The sequence below is a fragment of the Paroedura picta genome, chromosome 2 (genome assembly GCF_049243985.1).
Source record: "Paroedura picta isolate Pp20150507F chromosome 2, Ppicta_v3.0, whole genome shotgun sequence".
In the NCBI taxonomy this organism is placed as follows: Eukaryota; Metazoa; Chordata; class Lepidosauria; order Squamata; family Gekkonidae; genus Paroedura; species Paroedura picta.
Genome location: NC_135370.1, coordinates 129900742 through 129923607, shown reverse-complemented (window position 1 = coordinate 129923607; position 22866 = coordinate 129900742). Strand labels below are relative to the sequence as shown.

General features: G+C 42.0%; 1 protein-coding gene across 9 annotated transcripts in view; it reads left to right on the top strand.

Annotated features, from left to right (window-relative positions):
* The window catches only part of NUMB (NUMB endocytic adaptor protein), an 81365-nt gene that overhangs the window by 46597 nt on the left and 11902 nt on the right, over positions 1–22866 (top strand). For 7 of the 9 annotated variants that reach the window (XM_077322700.1, XM_077322708.1, XM_077322701.1 and 4 more), the window contains exons 3-6: positions 3887–3961; positions 10390–10422; positions 18842–18916; positions 22303–22443. In XM_077322700.1, coding sequence (XP_077178815.1) covers positions 3887–3961; positions 10390–10422; positions 18842–18916; positions 22303–22443 — 324 coding nt within the window. The remainder of the gene's footprint in view (positions 1–3886; positions 3962–10389; positions 10423–18841; positions 18917–22302; positions 22444–22866) is intronic. The other 2 variants (XM_077322709.1, XM_077322707.1) reach the window with 1 other exon arrangement.

The window sequence follows — 22866 nt, the reverse complement described above, 5'->3', positions numbered from 1 at the left end:
AATTCATGTTGGATACCAAATTACCTAAAATTGCCATCTAATCATCTGAACACCGCCCGCGGCGCCACGGGCACCGCGGACTAAATAAAAGAGTAAGGGCTATAGGGGCGGGATGTGTCCGGGATGAGGAAGGGTCCAATCCGGACAGACCCTTCCTCCGGACAGACCATCGCGCGCCTGCCGATTGGTCCCTCCGATTTCCGCCCTGGAGCAACTGCAAGCCGTGCGCAGTGCGGCTCACGCTTGCTCCTTTGCCGGCAGCCTGACGCGTCAGGCTTCGCGCCTCCCGACGCGCCAGGCCGCCGCCAAGGGTGGTGGGGGGCTCCCTGCCCGGCGGCCTGCCGCGTTGGGAGGCGCAAAGCGCCTCCCGCCGCGTCAGGCTGCCAGCAAGGGAGCCCCCGCCAGCCGCCTTGCGCCCGGCTGCTGGGGGCTCCCTTGCCTAGTGCCCGCTGTATTCAGAATACAGCGGACTTGAATACTAGTCTTGTATATTTTACTTATTTTCATGGACACTGCACTGTAGAAAATGAAAAAGGTTTATTTGTTTTGCAGAAGCTTTTCACAAGCCCTGTAAATCTAGTGGTGTACAATAGATGACTGCAGTTTCAGCAAAAACATGGAGCCAAAGAGCCAACTGTTTTCTTTCACCCTACAAAACAGAATCCTGTAGATGATTAACAGTACACTAAATACTGTAAATTTCAGTGCAGCAAACAACCTTCTCCATCAGAGTTTACGCTTTCTGTAAAATGAATGTGCAACTCCATGTAGTTACTTCAGGTATCTGGGGTCTTAAACATATGAAACTTAAGTGCTGTGTTTTGGATCTGGAGGAAAAAGTAACAAAGTATTGTTGGTTCAATCTAAGCATTGTAAGCTGTAGCGATACTACTTTGTATCCTGATTTTCACTGGTTTGGTAAAAGCAGCTATGACAACACACCCAGAGTACGTCAGAAATGGCAGTTATAAGCAATGTTGGGTTTGACTTTTGTTGTGTTGCCTTCTTCTGTGCTCTGTTCTTTACATCCATAATGTTCGCTAATTTGTGGGTTGTGAAGCCTCTGAAAGTGTGTTGCAGGCCAGCCCTCCCTAATGGCAGCTCCCCCCAACCATCTCCTTACATTCTCATGTATAGATGGGGAAAGTACTAGCTACTAATTAACTTCCTGGTAGCTAAAAGATGATGGGGGGGAGGGAGAGTTGGAAAAAGTGGTAGGTGGAAGCTCTTCAGCCTGCCATGGAACAACCAGAGGAAGATAGAAAGAGGTATGTCTGGGGGGGTATGTCTTGGAGCTGCTCCTTCAGCAGCCTAACCTCTTGCCCATCCCTCTGCACTGCTTCAGTATGTGCTCTGGGAGATGTACTGCACTGTGCCCCTTGCCACCAACCTCTTCACCGCCATCTGCCATCTTCACCTATTTCCTCAACTCAGTGCCCTGTGAGCACACATCCTCAAACACATTCTCTGGCACATCAGGAAAAGGAAGAGGAGATAGTCTGCTTGCTTGGAATTCATAGTGGGGCAGCTGTATACTTTGTGTGGTATTTGTTCATTTCTGAAATATAGCTGGTTGGTCACTAGAAAATGGAATTCTAGAATAGATGGGTGCCTATGTCATATTTGCCTGTGGTGCTAAAAAACCTTTGGCTAGCCCTGATTAATTTGGACTTGTGGGGCATCATACCCAAAAGGCTGGGGACCACTGCACTAGCTAGTCCAAAAGTAGCATGAGTGAGGATCATAGAAGAGACAGATGGCTAGTTACTTTCTGTTTGTGCTGAAAGACTATAGCAGGGATAATGGAGAGCAACCCATTTGGTATGTGATAAACTGTTAAGATACCATGAGAGTGCTATATCATCATAATATTTACCTTCACATAAATGTATTTTTTCTCTGAAGCACACGTTGAAAAATCATTCTTATGCTTAAACCAATCTAAACTCTTACCAGGTTTTTCATATTGAATATGCCCCCCCAGCACACCTTAATGTTTGAGAAACAGAGTTTAGTTTATTTGTTACAGTCTTTGACTGTCCTATACAATCTTATACAATACAGCAATACAATACAATAAAATGAAATAAAAGCAAGTAGCCGTAGTATTTCCAGGCAGCCTTTAGGCTAAAATACATAAAAAACAATAGATAAAATAGATATTCCAATTCATAACTATTTGGCCAACCCCTTCTTTGATAGATCATTTTTTTCTAACAGATTACAATACAAAATTTTGCTACAGCATATGAGATGGTGGGCTTTTTGTCTTCTAGCAGAAATGTAATCAGAAGGATCTCAGAGGTTGCTGTGTGTTTAAAATGTCTAAAGTGATGTGATGAGGGACCAATGATACAATTTGTTTCCTCAGCATAGAGTTAACACTGTAAGAGAGTCTGTGAGAGCGTTTCTACCACATTAGCAGAGCACAGAGATTTGTGCAATGTTATGGGTTGGTGTTGAAATCTACCAGAAAGAATGGCGGAGGGAAGGGCGTCAAATTGAGCTCTAGAGAAGGCCCATCTAAATTTAGATGAAGTAATGTTAGATAAAAAGCTGGCACCCTGTTAGTCCACAGAGACTATATAACTTAGATTGCATTTCACTGTCAAAAAGATGTTGTTGAACTATGGATCTAGCCCTACAATATCCTTATCCAACTGCATTCCCTGTAAATGGCTTTTTTCTCCATTACAACCAATGGAGGATGTGGGCACCTTCTTTGAGGACTCCCTGGTCCAAACTTTTTGAAACTTGGCTTGTGCTTTTTTTTTTTAAGGAAAAGCACCAGCAAGTTTCAAATTTGGTGTCTCTCCCTCAAAAAAACAGCTCACTTCCCTACCCCCAGGTTGATTCTTGAACTTGATCCAGAAGCTAACCGGCAACCAATTCCTTTCTACCCTATTGACAGAATCTGAGTACCATATCAGTACTGGGATTTGGGAATATTGAGAAATATTGATATTTTTAGGATTCAGTCAACTATGTTTAGCTTCTAGGCTCTGATGGGATCAGGTTAGTCAGACCTATTCAGACGACTACAGTACAAACGCATGTCATTATTTTAAGCTTCCATGTGATGCTGAAAATTAAATGAGCATCTTTTTGTAAGGACTCGGTAACTAAATTTTCTGTTTTCTTAAGGATGCCAAATGTATTCCTCTTGCTGTTACATATAGGAGTGGATCAAAACTGAAGTGGCAGTTTCCCTAGGTTTCTCCCGCCTAGTGTAGTGAATGATTAAGATCATTGGCTTCTAATCTGAAGAGCCGGGCTTGACTTCCCACTCCTCCACTTGCAGCCAGCTGGCTGACCTTGGGCTAGTCACAGTTCTGTTAGAGCTTTTTCTCACACAGCAGTTCTGTTAGAATTCTCTCAGCCTCACCTACCTCACAGGGTGTTTGTTGGGAGAGGAAGGGCAGGCGACTGCAATCCACTTGGTGACTCCTTCAGTTACTGAAAAGCAGGGTATAAAAAATAGCTCTTCTTTTTTAGTCCTCCTCCTGCTGCAGACCCTTCTGATAGCATTCCTCAGGGCCCCTTATCCACCAGGACTAGCATTACATGGAGAGCAGTGAGCCAGCATCAGACAAGGGAGGCAGGAAAATTCCATTCTGCCACTGGAAAACTCAGTTGGATCCAACCCAAACATTGGTTCCATGTGTTTTTAATGCATTGATGCCTAATCTTTGTATTTGCAACAGTTCTGTGTTATGTAAAAAATCTTGGTAATTATTTGAAGAGACCCTCCTGCCTTTTATTGCCATTTTCTTCATCTATCTACAGGAGAAAGAAAAGTACTGACATAATTAATCAATTTAAGGAGTGTGTGTTCAGAGAAACTGGTCTAGTTCAATGCTTTTATTTTCTTTGCTGTTCTCATTAGTATCTGGGACATGTGGAAGTGGATGAATCGAGAGGAATGCATATATGTGAAGATGCTGTGAAGAGACTGAAAGCTGTATGTATACTTATTTTAAATCTTGTCATTATTTTAAGATTTTTCCAATTTTAATCAGTGCACTTATGACTTTGTAAGAGAATTAAATATAACAAGCATTTAATGCACTTTAATGTATCATATTTCTAGAATCCAAATGAGAATAGATGTATTTTTGGTCCCCTATTCAGATTCTTAACCTAACTAAATCACTGGATGCTACATTTCCCACAGAAAATGAAAATCATTCTGAAGTAACATTCACCTGAAGCAGCCAGTTCTGTCATGGTGGGTAGATATGGCTGAACTAGAAATATTTTTTTCTGTGACATTCAGGATAAGCCCATAGTGTTTTTTCTGCTAAACAATGGAAAGGCGTTTTTTAAAATCTTACTTTGAAGTTCAAAGAGTGCTCTTGTACTCCTGCTGCCTTCCTTATTGCTGTTTTAAAATATAGCTAGTTTGTCATTATTTGTCAGTAAAACTGAGCCAAAAGTTTTATTGGTATTGACATGTAGGGCTGGTCCTTCTGTATGATTTAATTGGTACGTTGAACTGCTCTTTTTACAAAAGCATGAGCATTTTTGTTTAGGATTTCAAGTTTTCACGAGCCTTCTTCACTTTCTGTGTTTTGCTCTATATCTGTATGGCTTTTTTCTTAGTTACAATACTTGACAACCATTTCTACAAACTGAACTTTCATTTTTACAGGATACCCATATCTCTTCCCAAGCAGTGGAATAGATTTTGCTCAGAGGTTTCTCAAAACAATGTTGAAGTCATTCAAGGACAGCATTCTAGATACATCTATTTAGGTGTGGGACTTCTTGTAACAGTCTGATGTTGTCAAAACAGACTGACTTGTATATGGTAAACTATTTAAATGGCAGTATTCCCTCTTGGTACTGCTGCAGAAATAAGTTTTTTGTGCCTTTTCCTAGCTGCTGTTGAGGGTTTTTCTTTGGGCCTGTTTGGTGTTTCATATTTGGTAAAAGGTAAAGGTAAAGGTATCCCCTGTGCAAGCACCGAGTCATATCTGACCCTTGGGGTGACGCCCTCTAGCGTTTTCATGGCAGACTCAATACGGGGTGGTTTGCCAGTGCCTTCCTCAGTCATTACCGTTTACCCCCCAGCATGCTGGGTACTCATTTGACCGACCTCGGAAGGATGGAAGGCTGAGTCAACCTTGAGCCGGCTGCTGGGATTGAACTCCCAGCCTCATGGGCAAAGCTTTCAGACAGCTGCCTTACCACTCTGCGCCACAAGAGGCTCATTTCATATTTGGATAACTACCAAAAATGTGAGGCATCTTCCCCCACAAGATATAAAATAGTTATTTTGGTTTTAATTTTAATGGATGTTCAGCCTTTTCTGTTCAGGTAGAACATACATATTTTCAAATTTATTGTAGGAGGAGCGGGGGGGTTATTACATATTTATCATCACGTGCTGTCTGAATATGGCAGTGTCTGCATCATTGCTTATATCTGTACTTTGAACAGAATAAATAGGCATTTTAGAACAGCTGCAAAGAATTAATTAACTGGGATTAGAATCATAGAAACATATGGAAGGGACCTCCAGGGTCATCTAGTCTGACTCCGTGACCCCAATTCCATGCCTAGATGATGTGCCCCTGTCTCCAAACCAGAATCTCTGGCCTGGAAGAAATTCACTTTCTGATCCCAAAGTGGCAATCAGCATTTCCCTGGTCGTGCAAGAAAGGGCTACAAGAGCCAAGCACTGTCACAATCCCATCTGCCCACCCACTCACAATCTGCCTAAGTTCACAGACTGAGGGAAGAACGCAAAGCAGACCTGCTGGAAGCAACAGTCACCTAACTGTGCTGTTCGCATTTATGCTACTTGATTAAACTCTGGCTAATACAGAGTATATGGAGCATATTCAACTTTATTTGAATGAAGAACATTCCAGTGTTTCAAGGATAAATAACAATATTGGGTTATTGCAGAGAGAGCATAATGGAATATCTTGTAAGCGGTACCCAGTATGAATAAGGAGGTTGTATATGGAACAGAGGATTCTCAGTTTCTGACTTGAAAAGATAGAAAGCTATAAGCAAGATATAACTGTAGCAGAATAAGTACATAAGTGTGAGTGGTAAGACCAAACACCTTGCCTGATAACTATAGGGGCACTAAAGCCAAACTATCATATCCTGCTGTAAAGTGTTGCCAGATGTCTCACAATGTCCTGGGAGAAATTTTCTTATGTAGTTGGTATACTGAAAATCCTACCTGATCAATGAGAAACATAAGTATGTGATACACAACCATATTTAAAACTAGAATTCCATAAAGTTTGAAGCTTTATTTATTTTTTAGTGTGCATGCTTAAAAGCCTCTTAAATACAGCTTCCCCTCTTGTTTAATATCAGCCCATTGGCAATGTTGGAAGTTGCCAGTCTTTATTGTTGTCTTGATCCTTTCTAATTTGGTTAAAAATTGTCTTCAGTGTCTTAACGTGTCATATTTTTTGTTTACAAATATGATACATTTGTTAATGTGTGTTTTGTTTTAGCAGGTAAAAGAAATATAAATTGTGTTTAAAACTATCTTAGTGTTATTTCTGAATATTAACTTCCATAGCTGCCTTGAAATCCATTTTGCATGCCTCCTTTATTGTTGTTCTTCTGGGGCATATAAATTTTTCTTTGTAACCCATGCTTCTAAAAGTAAAACTAATGAATGTCACCTAAACAAGGTAGCTGCTTCTAGCTTTTGCACATCTTCTGAAGGCTGATTATCTTGATGTTTATTTCTTAACTTGGCAGTGGTGGCGACCAGCTTATTTCTGATATGCTGTCCTGAGATTCATAGGCTGTTTGGCAAATAAAACAGGGTACTGTAATGAATATGTGGACATAGAACAAACTACCAAAATTCACATTCATCTATAGATACATAGATATTATAAATATAACAAAATTTGATCCCAATAATATCTAGAGGACAATATTTTTTTTAGTCCAGTGGTACATTTAAGACCTACAAAGTTTAAGTGTAGGTGTTTATGTGTCAGATACATTGAAACAGTTTCCCTCAAGCCTTACATATAGGTAGAGTGGGGGATGTTAGTTGACAGGAAGGGTTAATTAGAGTCAAGATGCTATATTACAGCTAAGATTGGAAGAATACAGTTGGTAAGGTTTGTGAATAGCAGCAAATTAGCATACAGTAAATGAAAGCATTATCAACAGATGTGAAAGCCAAGTGAGTCCAGCAAAATTTTAGACCAACAAATTTAAGACCAACAAAATTTTATCTTTGGGTGAAAACTGAAGGACTTTGTAGTGGGATAAGAACTCAATATCTCTGTCAAGCCATGGGGGTCCCATTATTCCAAGTGTTGTAATAACTTGTAAATCAGCAGTCTCCTGTTCTAGTCTGTTTATGAATTTCCTTTGCAATTAAACAACTCCTTTAAACAAGTCCTCCATTAAGTGACCTGGGAGGTTGAAATGTTCTCCTACAGGTTTTTCAGTTTTGTGAGTCTTGATGTCAGATTTGTGTCCATTTATCCTTTGACCTGTTTGCCCTATGTAGACAGTGGAAGGACACTGGTGGCATTTAATGATATATACAGTGTTCGAAGATGAGCAAGGGAATGAGCCGGAGGTGGTGTAGTTGATGTTGCTAGGTCTAGTGATTATGTTGTCTGAGTGTACACAGCAGCAAAATTGCAATCTAGGTTTATTGCAAGCTTTGGTACTAGTGTCCATGACCGTTTCCACATTAGGAGACACACCTTCTTTTAGCCCCGCTTTGGATGTCCTTTGGATGCTGCAAGCCAACTCTAGCATTTCCACATTTGGACTTTCCTTCCTTTATTTCCCAGGCTGAAATTCGTGACATGCTTTTTGCACTGAGTCCAACGGAGCCTCCTATCTTGCTTTGCTTCTTTCGTGTGTGTTTTTCTTTTTGCAAAATGGTGCCTGCTTGCACTTTTGTTTTAATTGTGCCCCTTAATCCCACCATTCTGTGCCCTTGATCACCTACGCCCCTTCTCCCCAAAGTGTCCTGAATGTAATTTTATTTTTAAAACCCTTGGTTATAAATTATAACATTGCTGTTCAAGACTGCTTAAAAAACAAAACCTTAGAAACAGTGTTGTGACATGATCATCCCCCCCTTTTTTAAAGGCAGAATTTTCAGAACAGAAGGAGGGGAAAGGAGGATGGTGATGAGGAAAGGGGTGCACCCACTCATAATGGTGGGCATGGTGAAAAACCCGATTGCACGCATTTCCACATTGGGCAGCCCCAAATTAGACCCTGTTAGATCCCGCTTGAAAAGGTGACATCCAGTTTTCTGGAGATTCCTTTGCTGCAGGGCAAGTGAGGAGGCAATTCAGGATTGTGCCTAAAGAAGCAAATTTTAGCACAGAAACTGACAAAACAGTTGATCCTTTAAAAATGCAAATCAGAATGATACTGCTAGTGCAGAAATGGTCCATGTTTGAATTTGATGCTGTATTACTGTGGATGATGAGTTGTTTGAAAATAGGGGACTGTCTGTGTGCAAGTAAAGGCTTGCCCTGCAGTACTTTAAGTCACTGATGATGTGTTGAGCTGTTTTGAGTTGAGAGCTGTATGTAATCATTAGTGGGGTTCTGTTACTGGCTCTTTTGGGCCTGTCTTGCAACAGGTTTTCTCTGGTAACCATTCTGACTTTTTAAAATCTGTTTCTTGGATCACAAAGCTGAAAACCCTGTAGGAGAATATTTTATCTTCCCAGGACCTCAACATAGCTGTTTTAAAACAAAGGAATTTCAGCAGCAGACTGGAATTGGAGATTGCTGTTTTATACCTGAATTACTATGACAACTGATACCCCCATTCCTCTACCTATATTTAAGGCTTGAGGGAAAGTTTTTCAGTGTATCTGATAAAATGTGCATGTAAACACACAAATTAATCACCCAGAATTAAACTTGGTTGGTCTTAAAGGTGCCATGAGGTTGGTCTTAAAGGTGCCAACAAACTTTGGTCTTTCATGAGTCAAAAGTCACTTTGTCAGATACCCAGAAAGCTTAAACCCTGGAAAATGTTGCTCATCTTCAAGGTGCTATGGGACTCAAATTTTGTTCTGCTGCTGCAGATTAACATGGCTACCCACCTAAAGCTAGAAATTTAAGGTTTATCTATAATACTGCATTCCTGCTTAATTTTATCAGCCTAACAATTTTAGCTGCACCATATTCTTTTAGAGATTATATAGCATACAATGGATAGGACATTCTTGAATATAATAATATTGCATGCTGAAAGATAAAAGAGATAAGGTGCATATATATATAATAGATATAAAAGCCATTGTTGACACAGGAATGACCATCTCAAAACAAAGGTAATTTGTAGGTGTCTGATAGATAGAGAACCATGTATATGAAATAATTGCTAACTAAAATTTGCCTTAGTGAAGGGGGCTTTAGAGGCCAAGGCATGCCTATTTTTAAAGCTTCTGTAACCCATGTAACAAGTTGTGAGTGACTTTCTCCAAAAGCTGTGAATGCTTTGAGTTGAAGGTGCATGGTGATGTAGGGGGGCATGTGGCAAGCCACTCAATGCACACACAACCACTAACGGTAGTAACTGTTACAGGACCAATTTCAAGTAGCATTATATAAAGACTGTCAGAAAAACTCCTGGAACTCTCCAGAAATTGCAGACTTTCCTGTTCCTAAAATTAGTTACTTAATTAATTCTATATAAAATATAAGCTGCCATATGTAATTGCTTTCAATATGTGTGCTTTTGTTTCTGTTAATTATTGCTTCTTGCAATGCATATGCAAATAGATATTTTTATGTTACGTGGATATGGATATAATGTCCCTTTTCACATTTTATGCAGTAGAATGTTGAGGGCAAACTCTACAGAGTTTCACTGTCAGTTAGTGAATGGATCCTGCTTTCAAAATAATTATTGGTGTAAAGATTACCTACTCTTTCACTACAGTTAGGTTGGGGAAATTAAGTGTAAGACTGTATGCACATAAATTTCTTGATGATGACTAAAAGATAAATTCCCACAATACTTAATTTTGGTTTTATGCTGTTCAAGCTGTTAAATTTCTCCACTGTGTTAATTCCTAGCTCTGTATCCCTACTGCCAAGTTTGGTTTATAGTTTACTAAAATTAAGGAGTCCAAAAAAAAATCAAAAAAGCATTTTGCATGAAATTGGATCTGATTTCCCCCCTCCTTTCCCCCACCAATTTCAGAGCCATAGCCTGTCATTCTAATAAAATTTCACAGCATTTGTTTCACATTTGCTTATCATCCTTTACCAACAATTCTGAACCTTTCCCTACTTCTCCTTCCAATCTCCAATTCCCGTTTCTTGTATATGTGTGTGGGTTTGAATCTCTGGGACATTTTAGCTACCTGCAGTAATAGCGTTCGACTTGTCCCCCCTGTTCCTCCAGGAAAGGAAGTTCTTCAAAGGCTTCTTTGGAAAAGTAAGTTTAATGCCTCCTTGTGTTTGAGCTATAAGGAGTTACATCCCTGGTATAGCACTGTCCTGTTAGATTCCTGTAAAACTTGGAAGATTCCTTTTTAGTTGACCCTGGGAGATTACACAGAAGTTTTCTGCTTACACTTTCCCTCAAAAGGGAAATAATTTCTATTTCTTAGTACTGGGCATAGATGAAAGGGGGCATACAGTCTGGTGAAAACTCCTTATGGAAGAATTGAATTTACAGTTCAAAGCTGCTTTTGGTTCCCACTAAATAATGAAAATATTACATATTAACAGTATTTTATTTAAAGGGTTTTTATAAGGTCTGTCCACATCAAGGCATTTTATATATACATTTTGAAACAATAGAGTCATAAAATACCAAAAACAAGTGAAAGAAGGAGTTATCTTGTTTCACTTTTTGAAAGTCACTAAGATTTCCAAGTACTTGAGATACTTGTGTTTGTACTTCACCCAGAACAACAAGGCCCTTGTTTTAAGACATAACTACATAAGAAGATGGTGTAACCTTTCCCTCATAATAGACATTCTTTAGATATATCTGCTACTGTTTCCAGCCTAGGGTAACCTATATATTTTGTAACAATAGCTAGTTTTCACATAGCAAAATGTGTATTATGTGAGACTTCAGAAATTGCGAGGTGGCATTTAAATCTATAACCATTAGCATTATCATAAAGACAGTAAGGGGTCCTACGAGGAGTTGGGCTTCACCATTTGCTGGCCAGTCTGGTCACCTTTACGGCTCCTGGCTGTGTCCTCCTCCAGCCTGATTGGACATCTGCCCAGCAGCCACCCAATTATCATGTGTGTCCTGCCCCTGACCATCTCCTCACAGTTCCTTCAGTTCGTCGGAGTCCGTTGCCAGGGAGTTAGCCGCCCCTGGCAGCTAACTCTCCCCCTCCCTTCAGGCCTGCTGTGAAGGAAGCCTCTGACAGCCCCTGACTGAGGTGAGGGAGGCATTTTCAAGAGGAACACAGAAGAAGAAGAAGAGTTGGTTCTTATATGCCGCTTTTCCCTACCCGAAGGAGGCTCAAAGCGGCTTACAGTCGCCTTCCCATTCCTCTCCCCACAACAGACACCCTGTGGGGTGGGTGAGGCTGAGAGAGCCCTGATATCACTGCTCGGTCAGAACAGCTTTATCAGTTCTGGGCGAGCCCAAGGTCACCCAGCTGGCTGCATGTGGGGGAGCGCAGAATCAAACCCGGCATGCCAGATTAGAAGTCCGCACTCCTAACCACTACACCAAACTGGCTCTCAGAGGAGTCAGTGGGTGTACTTGTGCTTTCCTTTGCGGGGGCGGGGCAGGGGGAAGCTTTCCCCTTCTGCCTAACAGTTGGCTGACAGGGAGGTCACAGAAAAGCCCCTTCTCACTTAAAATACTGCTATGGATGGCCTCACTGCTGGAGGGAAGACACAGCCAAGTCATGTGTATTTCTTCTCTTCAACTCTTTGAGGCCTACCACACAAGGTTGTTGTGGAGATGAAACTGGATGCTGTTGCAGAGATTCTTTTGCCTCCTGTTTAAATCTGCATCACAACCCTGTGCAGTAGGCCTCAAAAGTTTCAACTCCACAACAAGCTGCATGGGAGGCCTTAAATGTTTCCTCACAACAACCCAGTCCATCCTCCAAAGCAGCCCTTTCTGCCTGTGGATCTGATTTTTATAGAAAGGAGATGAGCTGTAATTCCAGGAGCTCTCCAGGCCCCACCTGGAGGTTGGCTACCCCTGGGTTGGAAATAATCCTGGAGGTTTGGAGGGATGACTTCAAAATGGTACGATGCCTCAGAATCCATCCTCTAAAGCAGCCATTTTCGTCTGGGAAGCTGATCTTTATAATCTGGAGATACTAGAGACGATGGTAGAGCTTGCAGTCTGAGGTTGGGGTGAAGTGGTGTGGGTGTGTTCCTCCTGGGCTATGGTCTTTTGGCCAGCCCTTACCAGCAACTGTTTGTATTTTAGGGTGCAGACAGGCAGACCAGCATGGGTCCTGCTAGTCTGGAAAGTGCAGGAAGATCTAAATAAAGAATATTTACAGGCTGAAACTCTAAAAAACTCAGGGGGAGCCTCTGCCCTTTGGAATGCATTTGTAGGCGTTTTTCTGATCAAATGGTCATGTGTCCCAAATGGGGCACTCCCCTTTTCCCTCAATTTATTTTTCAGCATCTCAGAGAAAGGACAAAGTTCCCACTAGTGCCGTAATTACTGGCTTCTTTCCCCCAGGAATTCACTGAATTTGTTACCTTCATGTTGTTGTTGTTGTTAGGTGCGAAGTCATGTCCGACCCATCGTGACCCCATGGACAATGATCCTCCAGGCCTTCCTGTCCTCTGCCATTCCCCGGAGTCCATTTAAGTTTGCACCGACTGCTTCAGTGACTCCATCCAGGCACCTCATTCTCTGTCGTCCCCTTCTTCTTTTACCCTCGATAGCTCCCAGCATTAGGCTCTTCTCCAGGGAGTCCTTCCTTCTCATGAGGTGGCCAAAGTATTTGAGTTTCATCTTCAGGATCTGGCTTTCTAAGGAGCAGACAGGGCTGATCACCTCTAGGACTGACCGGTTTGTTCGCCTTGCAGTCCAAGGGACTCTCAAGAGTCTTCTCCAGCACCGGAGTTCAAAAGCCTCAATTCTTTGACGCTCGGCCTTCCTTATGGTCCAACTTTCGCAGCCATACATTGCAACTGTGAATACCATAGCCTTGACTAAACGCACTTTTGTTGGCAGGGTGATGTCTCTGCTTTTTCGGATGCTGTCTAGATTTGCCATAGCTTTCCTCCCCAGGAGCAAGCATCTTTTAATTTCTTTGCTGCAGTCCCCATCTGCAGTGATCTTGGAGCCCAGGAAAATAAAATCTGTCACTATCTCCATTTCTTCCCCATCTATTTGCCAGGAATTGAGAGGGCCGGATGCCATGATCTTTATTTTCTTGATGTTGAGTTTCAAGCCAACTTTTGCACTCTCCTCCTTTACCCGCATCAACAGGCTCTTTAATTCCTCTTCACTTTCTGCCATTAGAGTGGTATCATCTGCATATCTGAGGTTGTTGATATTTCTCCCTGCAATCTTGATCCCAATTTGTGACTCCTCTAATCCCGCCTTTCTCATGATGTGCTCCGCATACAAGTTAAATAGGCAAGGCGACAGTATACAGCCTTGCCGAACTCCTTTCTCAATTTTGAACCAATCAGTGATTCCATGTTCACTTCTCACTGTTGCTTCTTGACTTGCATATAAATTTCTCAAAAGACAAATAAGATGCTCTGGTATTCCCATCTCTTTAAGAACTTGCCACAATTTGCTGTGCTCCACACAATCAAAGGCTTTAGCATAGTCAATGAAGCAGAAGTAGATGTTCTTCTGGAACTCCGTAGCTTTCTCCATGATCCAGTGTATGTTGGCAATCTGATCTCTAGTTTCTCTGCCTCTTCAAAATCCTGCCTGTACTTCTGGAAGTTCTCAGTCCACATATTGCTGGAGCCTAGCTTGTAGGATTTTGAGCATAACTTTGCTAGCATGAGAAATGAGTGCAATGGTGCGGTAGTTTGAACATTCTTTGGCATTGCCCTTCTTTGGGATTGGAATGTAAACTGACCTTTTCCAGTCCTGTGGCCATTGTTGAGTTTTCCAAATTTGCTGGCATATTGAGTGTAGCACTTTTACTGCATCGTCTTTTAAGATTTTGAATAGTTCAACTGGAATGCTGTCACCACCACTAGCTTTATTGTTGCTCAGACTTCCTAAGGCCCATTTGACTTCACATTCCAGGATGTCTGGCTCCAGGTCAGTAACGACCCCATTGTGGTCATCAGGGATGTTAAGCTCGCTCTTGTATAGTTCTTCTGTATAATTTTGCCACCTTTTAAAAATCTCTTCTGCTTCTGCGAGGTCCCTTATCATACCCATCTTTGCATGAAACGTTCTCTTTATATCTCCAGTTTTCTTGAAAAGATCTCTGGTCCTCCCCATTCTATTGTATTCTTCTATTTGTTTGCACTGTTCATTTAAGAAGGCATTCTTATCTCTTCTAGCTTTTCTCTGGAATTCTGCATTCAATTGGGTGTATCTTTCTCTTTCTCCCTTGCCTTTCACTTCCCTTCTCTCCTTAGCTATTTGTAAAGCTTCTTCAGACAGCCATTTTGATTTCTTGCATTTCTTTTTCTTTGGGATGGTTTTAGTTGCTACCTCTTGTACAATGTTGCGAACCTCCGTCCATAGTTCTTCAGGCACTCTGTCTATCAGATCTAATTCCTTAAATCTATTTGTCACCTCTATTGTATATTCGTTGGGGATATGATTTAGTTCATACCTCAGTGGCCTAGTGCTTTTCCCTACTTTCTTCAATTTAAACCTAAATTTTGCAACAAGAAGCTGATGATCTGAACCACAGTCAGCTCCTGGTCTTGTTTTTATTGACTGTATAGAACTTCTCCATCTTTGGCTGCAGAGCACATAGTCAATCTGATTTCTGTATTGACCATCTGGTGATGTCCACGTGTAGAGTCGTCTCTTGGGTTGTTGGAAAAGAGTGTTTGCTATTACCATTGTATTCTCTTGACAAAATTCTACCAGCCTGTGGCCTGCTTCATTTTGTACTCCAAGGCCAAACTTGCTTGTTGTCCCGGTTATCTTTTGGCTTCCTACTTTAGCATTCCAATCCCCCATGATGATAAGCACATCATTTTTTGGCGTTGCTTCTAGAAGGTGTTGTAGGGCTTCATAGAACTGATCAACTTCATCCTCTTCTGCAGCAGTGGTTGGGGCATAGACCTGGATTACTGTGATGTTGAATGGTTTGCCTTGGATTCGAACTGAGATCATTCTGTCATTTTGGGGATTGTATCCCAAGACTGCTTTTCCTATTCTCTTATTGATTATGAAGGCTACTCCATTTCTTCTGCGAGATTCTTGTCCACAGTAGTATACCTGATGGTCATCTGAATTAAATTCACCCATTCCTGTCCATTTTAGTTCACTGATTCCTAAAATGTTGATGTTCAGTCTTGTCATTTCTTGTTTGACCTCGTCCAGCTTGCCTTGATTCATGGATCTGATGTTCCAGGTTCCTATGGAATAAAAATCTTTACAGCATCGGACTGTCTTTTCGCCACCAGTTACTTCCACAACTGAGCGTCCTTTCGGCTTTGGCCCAGTCGCTTCATTCATTCTGGCGCTACTCGTACTAGCCGTCTGCTCATCCCCAGTAGCATATTGGACACCTTCCGACCTGAGGGGCTCATCTTCCGGCATCATATCGTTATGCCTATTGGAACTGTCCATAGAGTTTTCATGGCAAAGATACTGGAGTGGTTTGCCATTTCCTTCTCCAGTGGATCACCTTTTGTCAGAGCTCTCAGCTATGACCTGTCCGTATTGGGTGGCCCTGCATGGTATAGCTCATAGCTTCACTGAGCTACGCAAGCCCCCTTGCCATGGCAAGGCAGCGATCCTTGAAGGGGGGTTACCTTCATAGCTGTTATCATTAGCATGTTGCAGAAGGCATTGCTTAAAAAATGTTCCCAGTGCAGGATAAAAATGACCTGCTCAGATAAGCACCCTTTGTGCTTATTATGTTTGGTGGGGGCACTAAAGCCCGCTTCTACAGAGCAAGCTGCTTAAAGGCTAGTTTATAGGAAAAGGCCCTAGCTCAGCTGATGGGCTTTCAGAATTGGAACAAGACATCTGCTTTGGCAGATCATATTCAGATGTTGCTGGCGAAGTCTCTCACTCATGCTGACCAGCCATTGGGTTCACCATTGGTTTCATCAGTTACCTCTGGCCTGCAGCTGGGTCTGACTAGGCACCATTCTAAATACCCTGATGACTCACAATGCGTAACTGAACCCCTCCACAAAGAAAAATTACTCAGAAAAACACTGCTTGGTTCTGAGTCCTTCTCCTCCAAGACCTACCTCCTTAATTTCATCCATTGTGATCTCTATGGAAGTGGAAATTGGATTGGAATCTTGTCTATCTGCTATATTCAGAACATCCTGTGACATCAGAAGCACTGCAGTCTGTTTCATGGACTTAAGTGGTACCAGTGTGGTGGCAATATACATTTTATTCTCCTTCAGTGGAGGAAGTCCTCTAAATGGGCTAGGCCAATGCCTCTTTTGGCTCCAGGCATGGCTATGCAATTTTTTTGTATGACTCTCCTAAGGCACAGCATGGCTGCCCTTCCAAATTCAGTAACCCTGCAGTGCCAGGAGGACACTTGAGGCTAGCTCTGTTTCTGTGGCTCACCAAGTTCCCTATTTGGGCAAAGAGGAAGAAGATATCAGTGTTGCTTTTGGAAAGAAGTGCACATGGTGGTTCAGGAGCAAAGCCTTGGAGAAACAAAGGGTGGAAACAAATCAGTCCATGAAGAAAGGAAAATCTAAGAAGGTCCAGGAATCTGGGCCTCATTCTGCACACGTAGGATAATGTCCCTTCAGTGCCCTTTAGAAATAGATTTTCCTGTTTCACACAGGAAAATCCAGCTGCAAAAGCATATTGAAAGTATATTATCCAATGTGTGTAGAATGAGCCTGGATCTGCAAAAAAGAAGGGAAAATGAAAAGAAAAGCTTATGAGTATTCGGATCCAGGGATAAAAGAGATCCAAACATTAAGTGCGATGACTGCAGCTCTTAACAGGCAGGAAGATCCAAGAAATCCAAACCCTTTCCAGCCCCTCTGGCACTAGTAGTGCAAACTCCTTTAAAGAGCAACCAAACACCTTCTGGCCATGTGTAGCTCTCAACTGCTGAGCTTCACCATGTTGACTTGGAGGCTGCTGGGTCTTTGAGGAGCCTCTCTACTGCTGTTGGAGGTTAGCTTACTGCCTCTCAAGTGGCATGAGGGCTTGAAATTGCCAGGACAGATACCAGGTTGGGCAACTACTTTGTGGGTTAGTCAGGCTGTGTTAGAAGCTGGAGATCAGCATGCATGCACCCACCACAAGCAACTTTCCCAACTGGGAGCATGCAGAAGCTCCAGCTATTGTAGGAGGTAGATGGTCCAGGAAATGGCTCAGTGAATACCTGAAGCTGCCAAGGGCATAAAAAGCATCAGGAAAGGAGGGGAATTCTCTTTTGTCATCATCCAGATCATCTTCCTTTACTTGCTAGACAAAAGTGTCGCAAAAACCTATGCAAAAGACACCCACAGCATAGACAGAGGAGGATGAAAAGTCAGATCTTCATCCTTTACTAGAGAGTCTTTAAGGTGGGCAGATAGAACTATTTCTAAAAAGTGTCTCCATGCAGCTGAGTCAGAAGAGGACTCTGAAGAAGAGGAAGTACAATCCATCAATACTTCCTTGGGAGCTAACTCTGACAAGGAGGAAGGGGAATTGTCAGGGGATGACTCTAAGGGCAGTTTTTTCTGGACTATTGTAACCAGAGCATTGTTAAAGACACCTTTTAAAGGTCATGACTGCCTTAAGTTATCAAGTGGAGACTTCACAGAAGCCTAGGTCCTCATCCTGCTCCAAGTTTAATGGAAGAGACTTCAAGAAACAATATAAAACCTGTCAGTTTGCCCCTTCACTGAATTATTTGATGAAGTTTTAAGAGCAGAGTGGGCTGTCCCTGGCAACAGAAATTCCTTAAATACCATTGCAATAAAAATTATGCCTTGCCTGGGGGAACAATGGATGATTGCAGGTTCTATGTAGTAGATGCCCCTCTGGTTGTCCTTTATTCTGACACCATTCCCTCTGAAGATGAGGACAATATAGTAACAGATCCAGTTGAGTAGGGGTTAGGGTATAATTGGGGTGAGCAGGGCGATGCTAAAAGGCCAAAAGAGAGTTTGTAGCAGGCAGAATTCTACTTCTCTGTTCCCATTCACCACTTCCAGAATTCGTATGTACCCAGTTGTCCAGTATCTAATTGTGTTAGGTCAAAGATCCTGTGTCCCAGGCCCATATGATATGAACAAGAGGAGGGGTATAAAGCAGTGTCCTGCCTGATGGTAGTGGTATGTGTCTACCTCATGAGTACTGAAAGGGAACCCTGCAGGTGATGAAAAGGTGAATTAAGAATGTTTATAGCTAAAAGTTGCAACAAAAGCTACCTGTGGTGTAACTCCTTAAGCATCCTTGTTAACTGATGGGTTTTTTTGGGGTGTTTGAACAGGTAAAGAATTTAAGCTGGAATTCTTTGCCTTTTCTATGAATGTATTAACATAATTCATCCTATTCTGTTCTTTCCCCCTTCCTTTTGCACTGTGTTCTTGAAAGACTGGCTTCGACTTGATTCTCTGGAGATTTTGTAGTTCTGAATATCTGGCTTTGGGTGCTCCTACTGAAGTTGGATATCATCTGCACACTGACTTTGTGTTTCCTGGATAAAGGAAGTCTGCATTCAGCCTTAACAGTTCTACAATAATACTCTTTCTCTTTTCTTCCCTACAAGAGTGGAAAGAAGGCAGTGAAAGCAGTCCTTTGGGTTTCAGCGGATGGACTCAGGGTTGTTGATGAGAAAACCAAGGTGAGATACTCCTGTAATGCGTCCTGTCACTAATATTACTAAATGTGATCTGCTGTGATGCTGAGACAACAGTCTCCTTTGCTGCTTCCTCTGGATACAAGTTTTTATACAAGTGAATGCTCAGAGAGAAGAATGTATATGGCACAGTGTATCGTTTTGGCTTTCTGTACCTCTCCATCATATAATTAACCAGTTTAAAATTAGTTCTTGTTTTCTCTTTCTCTGAAAAGTGCTCCTGCATCACTCTAGCGCCCTCTGGGGCCAGAGGAGCATTGTATCTTGTGTCTTGAAATCACCAGCCCAGTCCCAATTTCTTTTGTGCAGGTAGCTTTATTCATCAATCCATGCTCGTGAAGGTGTGGTTGATGCTCCCCATCTCAGGGTTGTTATTATTATTAGTTCAATTTATTTCTCGCCACTCCCGGAAAGCCGGCTAGTGGTGGGTTACTTTATCAGTCCATGAACAATAAAATCCCCAATAAAACCCCATTAAAAACATTAAATACATAAAATACAACATGGCAGTATAACTCATCTGCCCTTCCCACCAACACAACTCCCATCAGGGGAGGTGAGTGCGAGCCGTAACTGAACACCATCAAATGTTCAAGTATCTACTTCTTAAAGAGGGAGGCCCCAACTGTGTTACATAAGAGAAGAGCCACAATGCTGCAACCCACCTTCTTCAGCTAGTCTTCTCCCATTTCACCTTCTTCCATTTTTATAGCCCTTGAACTGGGCTTGGCCCTCATCTTCTCTGTTCCCTGCTCTCTACAGCCACCATGCCCAGCCATAAAACACCTTGACCAAGAGAGTCATTGTTTTTGTATCCAGGCTTGCTCACTGCCTCCATACCTTTTGAGCTTCCTTAGTCTGCCTTGTTGCTGAGACTGTCCTACCTGAACTAGGTTGCAGTTGGCACTTTTCAGGTCAGGGTGAGGGGATCGACAGTCTTGCCATTTCCATAGAATGTGTACTACCTCCATTCTTTGGTCTTATCTAAAAGAGGGCTGCAAAGTAATAACAACCATGTAAATTTCTTCTGTAGTAGCTGTCACTTTATGTGAAAGACAAGGAGAACCGGAATAGATCATACCTTGCAGCACATAAAGGGGCATGAGATAACACTTCTGTGGTGCTATTTTAGACAGTGTTCTGAAAGTACAAGGCATCCTTCCTGCCTTGGTTCTCAGCATGAAGTATCAGATGCTTAGGAGCAGCTGTAAAAATGGTTTATAGCTAACTTGAAAGACAGTGTTCAAAAAAACGGTCACCCATCATGAAAGACTTCAGTCTGAGGCTGCAGTCCTCCAGCAGAGTCCCTTGTTCACATGACATCTATGAATTCCTGAAATAGCTCTAGACAGTCACACTTCTGCATTCTCAGACAGCCATTTGCTGTATGGGTGGGAAGGAGGACACCTGCATAATTTCTGTGAAGATTACTAGTATAATCTGCAATAAGGCACTATATAAATGCAATTATTATTCCTGGATCATTGCTTCCTTGAAGCAAGGAAACCCATGTCATTATATAGACAAACTATGACTGTTTACCATTGTTGTTTGCATTACCTACCAAACTTGGGTTTTTAGGACAGATTTACGGCATCGAGGGCTCTTCAAGTGCTGCTAACAGATATTTGCACTGTGTTTTTGAGCAGGTGTAACTGCATAGGATGTTTGGGTTTCCATTATGTTTTGATAAAAGTGCTTAGCTAATACTAGTATTTTTGTGTTGATATTCTAAACAGTAGTAATTAATTGTATACTCTTAGGTGGTGATATGCCTGCTCTAGTTGGAAGCGAATATGCTGTTGTCCCTTGGAGGTTGGACACGTTAGTGCTAGGTTCCAAATATTACATCTCCAAGGAAATTTGAAAATAAATTTACCTTGAGGACACACACATGTAGAATTCTGAAGGAAGATTTCTTTAGCCTTCATATTTATAGACATTTCCTTCTATTTTCATGTGTGATAAGAGATACCCGGACTTATTTATAGGATTTTTGAGAGGAGGGCATAACTGCTTGTGAAGACAGATAGATAATGTGTGAGTAGTTAAAATACTGATAGAGCAGGGTTTGGCTATACAGCCAAATGTGGATCAGTACCAAATACCATTATTCAAAACAAAAAATGGAATCTCTAACTTAAGGTATATTGCTGGAGTAGATAAGATGGTAGAATAACCAGCAGGTAGATAGAGTAGGAAGCAAACATTTGGATGGGGCATAAGAACATGAGAAGAGCTATGGTGGATCTGATCAATCATCTGTCTAGTTCAGCATCCTGTCACACGCTGTGGCCAACCAGTTTCTGTGGATGACCAACGCAGGGCATAGAGGCTGGGGCCTTCCCCTGATGTGGCCTCCTGGCTCTGGGATTCAGAGGATTAGTGCTTCTGAACATGGAAGTTCTCCTCCAGTAGCTAGTAGCCATTGATAAATTAATCCTCCATGAATCTATGTAATCCCCTTTTAAAGCTGTTTATTCAAGTGGCCATCACTACATCCTCTGGCAGCGAATTCCACATTTTAATCACTCTCTGTTTAAAGCAGTCTTTCCTTTTGAGACAGTCAGTTTAGTATAGTGGTTAAGAGCGGTGGCATCTAATCTGGCAAACTGGGTTTGATTCCCCACTCCCCACATGCAGCCAGCTGGGTGACCTTGGGCTCATCACAGCACTGGTAGAGCTGTTCTGACTGAGCAAGTAATATCAGGGCTCTCTCAGCCTCACCCTCCCTCACAGGGTGTGTGTTGTGGGGAGAGGAAAGGGATGGTGAATGTAAGCCGCTTTGAGCCTCCTTCGGTTAGAGAAAAGCAGCACATAAAAACCAATTCTCCTCTTCCTCCTCCTCCTCCTCCTCAAAGCAAAGAGTTTGCTTTGTTTCACTGCTGCAGCCCCCTGGGTTGACACCTCGATCCCAAGATCTTTATCGCTCTCAGTCTCTTCATACAGGGGCTTTGCAGAAAGGGAAGTAATAGAGGTGAACAGCTGCCAGGAATCCAAGTATATCCCATATGACAATTTATCCCAGTGTATTAAAACAACATAGGTTGCTCCTGAGTATATTTCTTACATTTTGTGTGTGCCACTTCCTACTGAAGCTCTCACAGCAACCAGTACTTGGTCTATGGAAACCTTATGGGTTATTAATCAATGTGTCAATTATCAGTAATGTCGAGTTGTATATTTTGAGTAATACATGGTAGCTTTCTTATATTTGTTCTTTGTTGATCTCTTGCTCTCAGTGTTGATGTAATTGATTCTTTCATGGTAAAAAGGGGTTTTTTTTAGGGGGGGGTTGTGTTTCTTGGCATATATAGTCCTATAATGCTAAAGCTTCTAACAATTGTCTTCTTGGTATTTTCTTTCTCTAGGACCTTATAGTTGATCAGACAATAGAGAAGGTTTCTTTCTGCGCCCCAGATAGGAATTTTGACAGGGCGTTTTCTTACATCTGTCGAGATGGCACTACACGACGCTGGATATGCCATTGTTTTATGGCTGTAAAGGACACAGTAAGTTGCTGTTCAGACCACAGAGAGAAAAGATGAATCATAGAGTTGGGAGAGGCGATACAGGCCATCTAATCTAACCCCCTGCTCAATGGATAACTACCACAATGTTTTTTAACCTTTTTGGTTTCGGCCTAGAATTAACTATTTTGGTTTCAGGCTAGAGTTAACTATTCCAATTGTAACCCCATGGGACTCATTTGTATAGAGAAATTTCAGTTGGCAGCAGAGGATAGAACCCACAGTAATGGGTTTCAACTATGTGGGGATTGATATTGGCTAGATATCAGGAAAAACCTTTTCACAGTGAGAGTAGTTCATTAGTGGAATCAACTGCCTAAGGAAGTGGTGAGCTCCCCTTCACTGACTGTCTTCAAGCAGCAGCTGGACAGATGCTTATCCTGGATGTTTTAGGCTGATCCAGCA